A 12,448-nucleotide genomic window follows, 5' to 3' on the forward strand; every position below is an offset into this window, starting at 1 on the left:
CAGGCTCATTCCCCACCTCTTCCCAGCCCCACTGCCCGTCTGCCGGAGCGGTTCTGGCCCCTTCCGACAGAGCGGAGACGAGAGTCGGGGATTCTCCGCCCGCTGCGGGGATGACTCTGGGTGGGGGGGCCGCCGAACCCGCGGCGCTCAGTGTCCCGTGAACTGTGAGTACTGCGACTGAACGGCGGCAGGCGAGCGGGCGATTAGCACCCATTGCATGAATTATGAAACAATAACTTTCGGAAGAAGCAGGAAGAAAAAAAGAAGCATCTATCGCTGCCCTCCCACCCCCATTCCCGGCCGACTCTCCACGCCGCTTTTGCCCCCTCCCTCCCCTCCCTCTCGCTCCTTCCTTTCCGGGAGAGGGGAGAGGACTGGGGGGAGGGCAGGCGGCCGGCCCCGGAGGAGGGGAGCGCCGAGGGGGCTGTGGTTAGAAGGAGCAGTAGCAGCAGCAGCAGGAGAAGATGCTGAGGATGCGGACCGCGGGATGGGCGCGCGGCTGGTGCTTGGGCTGCTGCCTCCTCCTGCCGCTCTCGCTCAGCCTGGCGGCCGCCAAGCAGCTCCTCCGGTACCGGCTGGCCGAGGAGGGCCCCGCCGACGTCCGCATCGGCAATGTGGCTTCAGACCTGGGCATCGTGACTGGATCGGGTGAGGTGACTTTCAGTCTGGAGTCTGGCTCCGAGTACCTGAAGATCGACAACCTCACGGGCGAGCTGAGCACGAGCGAGCGGCGCATCGACCGCGAGAAGCTGCCCCAATGTCAGATGATCTTCGACGAGAACGAGTGCTTCCTGGACTTCGAGGTGTCGGTGATCGGGCCCTCGCAGAGCTGGGTGGACCTGTTTGAGGGTCGGGTCATCGTGCTTGACATCAACGACAACACGCCCACCTTCCCGTCGCCCGTGCTCACGCTCACGGTGGAGGAGAACCGGCCGGTGGGCACACTTTACCTGCTGCCCACAGCCACCGACCGCGACTTCGGCCGCAACGGCATCGAGCGCTACGAGCTGCTCCAGGAGCCCGGAGGCGGCGGCAGCGGCGGCGAGAGCCGGCGCGCCGGGGCGGCCGACAGCGCCCCCTACCCCGGGGGCGGCGGGAACGGCGCGAGCGGCGGCAGCTCGGGAGGCTCCAAGCGGCGGCTGGACGCACCAGAGGGCGGCGGCGGCACCAACCCCGGCGGCCGCAGCAGCGTGTTCGAGCTGCAGGTGGCGGACACCCCGGACGGCGAGAAGCAGCCGCAGCTGATCGTGAAGGGGGCGCTGGACCGCGAGCAGCGCGACTCCTACGAGCTGACCCTGCGGGTGCGCGACGGCGGCGACCCGCCTCGCTCCTCGCAGGCCATCCTACGGGTCCTTATCACCGACGTGAACGACAACAGCCCCCGCTTCGAGAAGAGCGTGTACGAGGCCGACTTGGCTGAGAACAGCGCCCCGGGGACCCCCATCCTGCAACTGCGCGCAGCCGACTTGGACGTGGGGGTCAACGGGCAGATCGAGTACGTGTTTGGGGCGGCCACCGAGTCGGTGAGGCGGCTGCTGCGCCTTGACGAGACGTCCGGCTGGCTCAGCGTCCTGCACCGGATCGACCGCGAGGAGGTGAACCAGCTGCGCTTCACGGTCATGGCCCGCGACCGCGGGCAGCCCCCCAAGACCGATAAGGCCACCGTGGTCCTTAACATCAAAGACGAGAACGACAACGTGCCGTCCATTGAAATCCGCAAGATTGGACGCATCCCCCTCAAGGATGGGGTGGCCAACGTGGCCGAGGACGTTCTGGTCGACACCCCCATCGCTCTGGTGCAGGTGTCCGACCGAGATCAAGGCGAGAACGGGGTGGTCACCTGCACTGTGGTGGGCGACGTGCCCTTCCAGCTCAAGCCAGCCAGCGACACCGAGGGAGACCAGAACAAGAAAAAGTACTTCTTGCACACCTCGACCCCTCTGGACTACGAGGCCACCCGGGAGTTCAACGTGGTCATCGTGGCGGTGGACTCAGGCAGCCCCAGCCTCTCGAGCAACAACTCCCTGATTGTCAAGGTGGGAGACACCAACGACAACCCGCCCGTGTTCGGCCAGTCGGTGGTGGAGGTTTACTTCCCTGAGAACAACATCCCCGGCGAGAGGGTGGCCACGGTGCTGGCGACAGACGCAGACAGCGGAAAGAACGCCGAGATCGCCTACTCGCTGGAGTCCTCTGTGATGGGGATCTTTGCCATCGATCCCGATTCTGGGGACATCCTGGTCAATACGGTGCTGGACCGCGAGCAGACTGACAGGTATGAGTTTAAAGTTAACGCCAAAGACAAAGGCATCCCCGTGCTGCAGGGCAGCACTACGGTGATTGTGCAGGTGGCTGATAAGAATGACAATGACCCTAAGTTTATGCAGGACGTCTTCACCTTTTATGTGAAAGAAAACTTGCAGCCCAACAGCCCTGTGGGGATGGTCACCGTGATGGATGCTGACAAGGGGCGGAATGCAGAGATGAGCCTGTACATAGAGGAGAACAATAACATTTTTTCTATTGAAAATGACACGGGGACCATTTACTCCACAATGTCTTTTGACCGGGAACATCAGACCACGTACACTTTCAGAGTCAAGGCTGTGGATGGGGGAGATCCTCCCAGATCTGCCACAGCTACGGTCTCGCTTTTTGTGATGGATGAAAATGACAATGCTCCCACAGTTACCCTTCCCAAAAACATTTCCTACACTTTACTGCCACCTTCGAGTAATGTCAGGACAGTAGTAGCTACAGTGTTGGCAACAGACAGTGACGATGGCATCAATGCAGACCTGAACTACAGCATTGTGGGAGGAAATCCCTTCAAGCTGTTTGAAATTGATCCCACTAGTGGTGTGGTTTCCTTAGTGGGAAAACTCACCCAAAAGCATTATGGCTTGCACAGGTTGGTGGTGCAAGTGAATGACAGTGGGCAGCCTTCCCAGTCCACCACGACTCTGGTGCATGTGTTTGTCAATGAAAGTGTTTCTAATGCAACTGTGATTGACTCCCAGATAGCTAGAAGTTTGCACACCCCACTCACCCAGGATATAGCTGGTGACCCAAGCTATGAAATTAGCAAACAGAGACTCAGTATTGTCATTGGCGTGGTTGCTGGCATTATGACAGTGATTCTAATCATCTTAATTGTAGTAATGGCAAGGTACTGCAGGTCCAAAAATAAAAATGGCTATGAAGCTGGCAAAAAAGATCACGAAGACTTTTTTACACCCCAACAGCATGACAAATCTAAAAAGCCTAAAAAGGACAAGAAAAACAAAAAATCTAAGCAGCCTCTCTACAGCAGCATTGTCACTGTGGAGGCTTCTAAACCAAATGGACAGAGGTATGATAGTGTCAATGAGAAGCTGTCAGACAGCCCAAGCATGGGGCGATACAGATCTGTTAATGGTGGGCCCGGCAGTCCTGACCTGGCAAGGCATTACAAATCTAGTTCCCCATTGCCTACTGTTCAGCTTCATCCCCAGTCACCAACTGCAGGAAAAAAACACCAGGCCGTACAAGATCTACCACCAGCCAACACATTTGTGGGAGCAGGAGACAACATTTCAATTGGATCAGATCACTGCTCTGAGTACAGCTGTCAAACCAATAACAAGTACAGCAAACAGGTAAGATGTATCCCAAATATATTTAAATATCCCAGGGAGGGCTAATAACTCTGAGACAGATTATCTTCTGTAAAGTTTTGTCTTCTCGTTTTTAAAGTTATTAAAACTTTAACAGTAGGAATTTAATGTTAATTTTTGCACCATTAATTTAGCAAAGGCCATCTACAAGAGGTGTACTACTGTATTTTGCAAATTCCAATTAAGGTTCACTAAACTACTGAAAGAAGTATTCAGAGTAGGCAGTGTTTTGCAGTTCTGTTTGCACTTGACATCCCTAATTCATACTACATTTTTTTGTTTCCAGAATAAATATGTATGTATTACTTAGATGGTTAGTTTTCACCTGAAATTATTTTCGTCTGTGGCAACTAAGTGGATAATTACATCCAGAGAAAAAGTTTCTAAAGTTACTACTGGTGTCTATGCAAATTGGATACCATAAAAGTTTTAGCTATGTTATTTACAATGCAGGATTTTACAGATAAATAGATGCTGATTCATGCAGATGTAGTACTAAGTCTGAGATATTGAAATATTGACTACTTTGATGAAAATGCTGGTTTAAAAATATTTACTGATATGCAAATGTCATGCAAAACTCCACTTTCAATCTTTTATATCTATAATAATTGATACCTATAACAATTAGTGTTCTATAATGATATGCAATTACCATTTGCATTCTTCCTGTTTGGTATTAAAAGTTTGCAAACAAAAACACATTGCATGAGCCACTTACTATTTAAGCCAAGTAATGAAAGTATTCATGATTGAAGTACTGTGTGCAAGACTATTTTGGCATGCATTATGATATATTGAGAATGTAAAGATTATGTGGAATTGACATAATAGTTTCTCAGTGAAATGTAGAAACAGTAAAAAACACATATATTTTGAGGCGGAACTTAAGCAAAACTGAAATTTATTTTTGAAAGTTTTCCTTGTGTAATATAGAATCCTCAGAAAGTTTACTTTGTATATCCACCAAAGTTTGCCACACAGCAAACAAGACCTTTTGGAAAGGACTGTGTCTCATGGTACAGCAACCTGAGCTAATAAAACATTACGTATTTCTTACTGTCAGAACCCATCTCAAGAAACACAGCTATGACTGTCAACCTAATTTCTATTAAATATGCTTTGCATGTGGAATGTGGAATCCGAGAAGAATTGAGGCAAAGGAAAAAGTTATTTTATAGCCTCATTGAAGATGTTATAGAAAGAGATATTCATTCTTAATTGCTTTCATGATTATTGAAATTAGTATTTTAAATAAATATTTTCTGTATATAGTACTTTACTGTAGCTATTTGGATAAGGAGAAATAGTCTGAATATACTTTTATATCTAATAACAAATGCAATCCAAGAAAACACCAGCTCAAATTATATTTGCATTAAATGGCTTTTGAAAATATGTCCTTTGGTATATGTGAATTTGAATTATTTATTTATTTTAAACCAACATTTGATGTAGTGGAGTATTTATATCTGTTGTATTATTGTGTTACATGGAGTGAGAAGCTGATTTTTGTATTGTTTTGGTGCTTTTATCAGTTTTGTAAACAGGGAAGATTCTAGCTAAAATGGTAGCACTTTTTACAGATTAAACACCCAAAAATAAATTGAGATTTGTAGACATTTCTCTAGAAAATAGTAACACCTAATGCAAAAGAGTGTGAAGAGATCTGTCTGCAGAATATTTACATCTCGGTTCTTATCCTAATGGTACTTCTGTCCTGTGTCTGGATAGCATTTGCATTCTAAATTGTGTAATCTTATGCTTTTGAGTGGACATATCAAGTGACACTTTTATGGATACTTTATGCAAACACTTCATATGTTCTGTGCTGTCACTTAAGCTTCGTTTGGCTCATCAGATGAGGTTAGCTCTATATTATTGAATATTTAAAACAGCTAATATCAAGACTGTTGGCATCCTGTTTAAAAGGCAAAGTGATATGCTTATAAATAAACTAATATATGGTGTTAACCTCTTAACTGAGTAAAGAAGTCCATATTCCAAAAGAGAAAACCCTCAAAGCAATTGGAATGAATTGCACAGTTTGCCAAAAGTGACTTTGGAAAACTTTTCTGTCATTACGTATTCAAAAGAAGTATACACTTTTAACCACAAGTAAATAGCTGACCTAAAATGAAATAAAGGCAGATGAAACACATTCTCCTTAATGTAATTAGTAATAGTAATTGATATGTTTCATCTCCTCAATATTGCTGTCAGGGGACAAGGGATCCATTTACAAAGTTACATTCTGTTTTGGCATCTGACATAAATGGGTTCCTTTTTGTTCTGCTTTTTGTTTATGCCATAAGTAGACAATTTCCTATGTTTATTTTTAAAATATATGACCTTCAATTTTTACAGAACTGCCAAAATACATTTTCTTTGATTAAACCAGATGTTACAAAAGAAAAAAAAGAATTCAGAGTTTCGCAGGAATTTCCTTCTTTTGATAATGGATTTATCTAAGGTAAAACTAGACCGTTGTATTCTTTCAATTCCATACAGCAGGTCTAATTTAAAAATTGAGATTTCATTTTACATAAAGCCTTCATTTTATTTATAGTTTTCCTGAATTGCCTTATTGCAGTCCTTTATTTGTGAAAAAATTAAAGTGATGTTTCTTAAGAGTGTTCTTATCTTCACGAAAATTAGGCATTTTAAAGTGTTGTACCTAAGTCCTGTTGTTTTCATTATAATAGGTTAAACAGCTTTGTAGAAATGAAAGTTTGTAAATAACTCTCCCTTAACCTCTTACTTTTTGTTTTGTTTACATAGACTGGAGAGCCATTCAAACCAAGCGTCTATAGTTACTCTTTGGCACACTCTAGGGAATGTGTGTGGTAAAGTTGCTGAAATTATTTCCGAAATTAACACTTTAGAAAGACTCACTGATGATGTAGCACAAATTTTCATAGTTCATACCTTTGCATTTCAAACAAAAGCCTTTGCTCTCAGCTAAATAATGTGTTCAGCTGAGCAAAATGTGGATCATTGACAGCATTATTGAGATGAGGTATTGAGATGAGGTATCCACCTTTCTGTGTCATTCTTCCTTCGTAAACCTGGTCTTGGTAGTTACTAAACTTTTGTGAACGAGAAGTACAACTGTGTTTTTCATTCATAACGTAAAGGCATATGCATTCTATTTTTCTGTTTATTTTTAAGTCTCCGGTATTTTACTATGTGCTAAGCATTTTTCAATTTTCTTTTAAAATAATGTAATCCCCCCAAAGAGTGATAGTATGAAAAGTTCAGTTACTATTTTGCTTATTATTCTCAAATTCTATTGAGCTTATCCTTGATATGCTGTTATTTAGATAATGCACTTACAGGTAAAAATTTTATTGTATTTAGTAAATGGAAAGTAAGGTAATTTATTTTTGGCAAGAACTTAGTTTGAATAAACATCCATTTTAAAATCCATTTGCAGCTGATCCTGAAATACAAAAAATTTACATCAACTTCAGTGACAGTTTCACAGTTTGTCTTCACAATGTTCTCTTTAATGATCGAATTATGCTCAATATATTCATTGTATACTTAGTGAAAAAATATGGGAGAAGTTATTTTTTAATTGCTTCAATTTTGGAAGCAAATGGTTGACTTGCTGTCATTTATTAAGCAATAAGAAAACTAAATGTCAATTCATTTGTGTGTGTGTATATACATATATATATATATATATAGAGAGAGAGAGAGAGAGAGAGCATGCATATATATATATTCTTTAGTGGAAATGCATCTACATAGTGATGCCAACCGTAGCTTCCAGTGCTCATTCTGTAAGCAAAATTTTTGCAATGTGTTTCTCCTGTCTATAACTAAGGATGTTTTCATAAGGCACAATGAATCTGCATATGGTGAAATTTCTGTTACATTTGGCCTGATACCATAGGCAAAAGACTAATAGCTGATGGAAGTTAGGCTTTGTCTTTAGTCATCTAGTAAAGCAACATTATCTGGATCTCTGGATGTCTATGAAATAAGGAAAAGGTCATCCATTGATTTGATCCGCAATGAATTTGCAAATTTATATAGAAGTCCACATGATTATTTGAATCTTATCCCAAACTTATCGTAAACCAATTAATGACTTAGATGTAAGACCACAAAGTCAGTTTAAATATTTTAATAAACCATCTAGTACAATAAATATGGCAAAGTCTTTTTTTATCTTTCTATCTTTGAGTAATTACATATCTCGTATGTGAAAAAGTGTGAACATGGTTTATATCACAAACTCTGTACACACAGAGACATATACACACATATTCCTGTATACCATTTATAGCTGTATTAGTCTTTTATTTAGTCATGATGTTTATAGATTAATATGTGAAAAATACCTGAACTTAAACATACACAATGTTGAAATAAAATATACTATAATCAACAGCTTAATGACTGTACATGAAATGACTAGCATCATCACATTTTAGAATGACAAGGTGTCAAACAGTCCCCTCATTTTAATAGAAGAAGAGACTGAGGCCCAGCATGAAACAGTGACTTGATTGGGATTACAAAATTGTCACGGATATAATGTGGACTAGAATCCAAGTCATGGAATGTAGTGTCCAGTTTTCTTATTTATCTGATCATACTACCTTTGGGGGAAAAAAACTGAATTTCTGTAACTTTCTCTGTATGTATTTCAATTGCAGTAGAAATCTGTTGAAATTTACTTATTTATGACTATATATTTGGCTATGAAGATTGACATCTTTACAATAGACTATAATTCTGCTTTAGGCTCCAGTTCTTCTGTGTAAAATTATCTGGGAAAATATAATTCAAAATTTACAGAATTTTAAAGAAGTTAATAATTCTTATCCCTCATGTAGGATTGTAATTGATAACATAGAGTAAAGCATCTTAACATGGTTAAGAACATATATTCTGTTGACAGAATTTTTAATATTAGCAGAACAATGATAACAGACATAAGTTCCTTCCTAGCATTTAGTATATTTCAATAAAAATTCATTTAAATAGAAAAGAATTAAAACATTCTACACATTATGTATGAAACTTTTTATGCATTCTAATTGTGATAATCTTTTACCTTTTCCATCAATATTGATAATTACTTTTGACTTCTGGGCTTGTTTGCATTTTATCAACTTTGCACATACATTTTCTTTTAGTAGCATCCTTAACACACAGTCATGCACGAATGTTTTCTCTTAATTTGTTTTCTAGCAAATTTTTAGAAGAATATGACATTTTGTTAATTTTCAATTGGATTGCTTCCTTGTTAGGCAGTTAGCCAGTCTAGTGTACTAGATTCTAAATTTGCAGAGTGATAAAATATAAATTATTGAACCTATTAATTTTAAAAATAAAATCTGAACTATTTTAAAAACTAAATATCATGTGACAAAGCCATTACTTCAACACAGCAATCTAGTCCATTAAACATTTTAACATCTTTTCTTTCCTGGGAGGATGTGGTGGTGGAGGTTAGGTAGAAGATTTAGTATAATTATATACAGTATTTTAAATATATATATAACCAATTTTGTTTAGAATAGTCATGTATAAAGAGTGTATAATCGATTTATAGACTACGGCAAGGTTTCCCATTCATTTATTTCCTATGACTCTATAGAAATAGTAAGAGCTGTTCCCGTATATCTAGAGTAAGCTTTGCTTTTCTTAGTTTTTTTAAAAAGCCCATAGAATCTTTTCTAAAGCAGTGACTCTTTTGCGGTACATTACATAGTGCTTTATTTAGCATTAGTGTTGTGGGAAAAATCACATTCTAAGAAGAATTGAGCTGAAACCACTAAAACTAATCTTAATTATCACTTCCGGTGAATTAATGTTTTAAAGGCAGAATCAAGGTTTATTTTCAGGAATGTAGTGATGTTTGTATTGAACTCTAATGCTGTGTACAAACAAAAAGCTATTAAAGCTCCCAAGTAGGATTCCTCTGACAAATTAACTTCCCCCACCCCCAAGTGTATTTATTATTTACAAACACAAAATTGGCATTAAATTTTTTCTCTGCTCCTAAATCTCTACTATAGTTTTCCAATTGGGCATAAGACACTGGGGAAAATTTCTTTATCGATTTTTTTATCTACATAAATCTTTATTTTCCTTCTTTCAGATGCGTCTACATCCATACATTACTGTGTTTGGCTGAATTCCACTCTAATATGATGCTCCATTATGCACCATACTGTGATGACCTTTCTACTCCGAAACCTGCTGGAGCCTGCCCTTGGCCGTGGGGTGTCAGCCAATCACTGCTTGTTCCACTTGTTGTACATTTTATTTTTGAGTCTTTTTCTTTCTCATATACGGAGAAATAGTATGAATATAAAATAAATGTATGAAACAGTATTAATGCAGAAATGTGCTACTAATGGATGTCTGAGTCACCAGGAATTCCATTCTTAAAGAGGCAGTTAGCACCTATTAGAGTTAATAGTGACGTCTTTAAAAAAATCTGAAAGCATATTGCAACAATAAGTTTGAGACTTTGTGTGAACAAAGGGAAATTCAGTCTCTTATGTCTTTGTCTTTAATACATTAAATACTGATTTTGAATGAAAATCTAAATTGATCAATATTTTTATGTGCCATGTAATCACAGGCCAGTCAGAGAGTTTTGTCAGAGTGAGGGATAATATCTTTTGCTCATTCTGTGTGTGTATTTTTAAATGCTGTTTTGTGTGTTTGTGTGTGTTTCCATATATATATACATATATATATATGCTAGAACTTCAAGCAATATTTATAAAAATATTGTCTGTAAAACAAGTTTGAGAAATTAATTTTTTATATTTATAATGGGCACTGTAATGGATTGATTTTTTTCTTAATCTTGAAATAGTGACCAAAATATTTATATCGTTTTTGAATTTATTTTTTAATTCTTTAAGAAAATTTAGAACTTTTCACTTTGATTTGCTAAAGTCACTGTAGTCACATTCGGAAGGAATATGTGGCTTTCTGTTCTTTATGGACTACATTTATCAGAAGTCCATATTTATTAAACATCCTATTTGATGTCAGATAACGTAAACTGAGGCAGCTTCAAAGGGTTCAGCATGTTACATATTATTGAGAGAGTAAGTGACTGAATTTTAGTTGTATGAGCAATATTATAGGTAGGTCAGGGAGTCCTCTGGATGGCCCCTCTACCTCTTTATATTTGTATGTTTATGTCTTTATTTGTTATGTCGTATGTGTTTATGAGCCTAAAAAATAAGCGTTCCATATGTAAAGTTTAATAATTTTGTAATACATTTACCACACTGTCTGCCCTATTAAAATTGTCCACAAATTTGGGAACTAAGAATGCCAAATTCTCAAGAGTTTTTGGTGAATCACTCTCAATATAAAAGCCGTTTAAGAAAAACAAATAAATAAATATTGGAAGGACATTGGAAGTGATAGGGAATGCACTGTAACCCCTGTGAATCTCTAATGTATACTTGAGGATTTTTATTTTATAAGCTGTGTATTTAATCTTGCAAAAGGGAAATTTTCAGAAACATCATTGCAAGTACAGTAAGATTTCGGTATAAAACTTAATTATCCTCAACCTCTCATTTTGTTTTGAACACAAGGACTAGTGTAAGAAACTGGTGAAAGGAACCTTACTGATCTCTGCTTCTTGAAAATGCTGTTTTCCTCATTCCAAGTAGTAAACGTCACTAGACATACTTCAAATGTAAATCCCGCAACAAGTCACATCAACTTAAAAACAAATCACAGAAAAAAACAAAGTCTAGAATTTTGGGTTATTTAATGTGCAATCACATAGAAGTGATATTTATGAATACCTTCACAAAGAAGAACATTGTAAGTTAGCATTCTCTAAGCAGGTTGCAACACACTCTTGAGGTATGAATCAGTTTGTTGAGTCTCTACCACAATTAGAAAAGTACAAAATAAAATAGAAAAATTCAGAGTACATCACCCGTAGTAAGAGTAAATATTGTCTTGTGCAATTTTTGTTTCAGTTGTGTTTGTGTGGAGGTGTGTGTTTCTGTTCTTGGTTGCTATGTTAAAAATATATCTTACTGTGGAAGCAGTCGAGAAGGTTTGAGAATCAGCACTCTAGACTAGGGTAGGAAGTTATGGCTATTTACTATTATGACTGGAAAAGCAAGAAAAAAAATGCTAACACTCTCAAGGATATTAGTGTACTATTAAGCTGAATCAGAATGATCAACAGCATGCTGATTACAGCAACATTTATCAACAGAAAAAAGCTTTTGAGAAGTCTGTTACCATTCCTCTACTATTCTTGTGATTAAAAAAAAAAAAATCTTTGAACACGTGCCATTGGTTTATTGACCAGATACAGACTCCCAGTCCCCCTTCCCCATTCCCTTACCATGCCCAGCGCCTCCCCACCTACCCCTCACCCAGGTGTTGCTATCAAACTCAGGTCTCTAGGTCTGTGAGTCTCCTTTGTAATTACTGGAACTCACCATTTACTGAGGTACCTGTGGACAGTGGACAGGTTTAGACAGAACATACCACATATTACCCTGCATATTTTAGCATGTGGATATTTTATTTTAAACTAGAAGAAAATAATTAATTCTCCATTTCAAACTCTGAGAAGGAATATGACATGCTAGAGACTGGTCTATTTTAGAGTAGTTCATCCTTTGGATAAAGTTTTTTCCTTTATCAGTACTGGTCCTGGTACTAAAACAATAATAAGATAGAGTCTTTACCTTCGTGGAATTAATATATTACAAAGATGATAATGATACTTTATTTCATTTAAAAATTTTATTTTATTTTTTTAAGAGACA

The 12,448-nt window shown here is 39.3% G+C and overlaps 1 protein-coding gene across 11 annotated transcripts in view; it reads left to right on the forward strand.

The window, feature by feature from the left end:
• The first annotated feature begins 454 nt into the window (after positions 1–454).
• Positions 455–12,448, forward strand: part of PCDH7 (protocadherin 7) — a 423,650-nt gene continuing 411,656 nt past the window's right edge. For 10 of the 11 annotated variants that reach the window (XM_055246544.1, XM_055246545.1, XM_063619459.1 and 7 more), the window contains exon 1: positions 455–3,638. In XM_055246544.1, coding sequence (XP_055102519.1) covers positions 465–3,638 — 3,174 coding nt within the window. In that variant the 5' untranslated portion in view covers positions 455–464. Of the gene's footprint in view, positions 3,639–9,777; positions 10,026–12,448 lie in introns of those variants that run through there. The other variant, XM_055246546.2, reaches the window with a different exon arrangement.

The sequence above is a fragment of the Symphalangus syndactylus genome, chromosome 16 (assembly GCF_028878055.3).
Source record: "Symphalangus syndactylus isolate Jambi chromosome 16, NHGRI_mSymSyn1-v2.1_pri, whole genome shotgun sequence".
NCBI lineage: Eukaryota > Metazoa > Chordata > Mammalia > Primates > Hylobatidae > Symphalangus > Symphalangus syndactylus.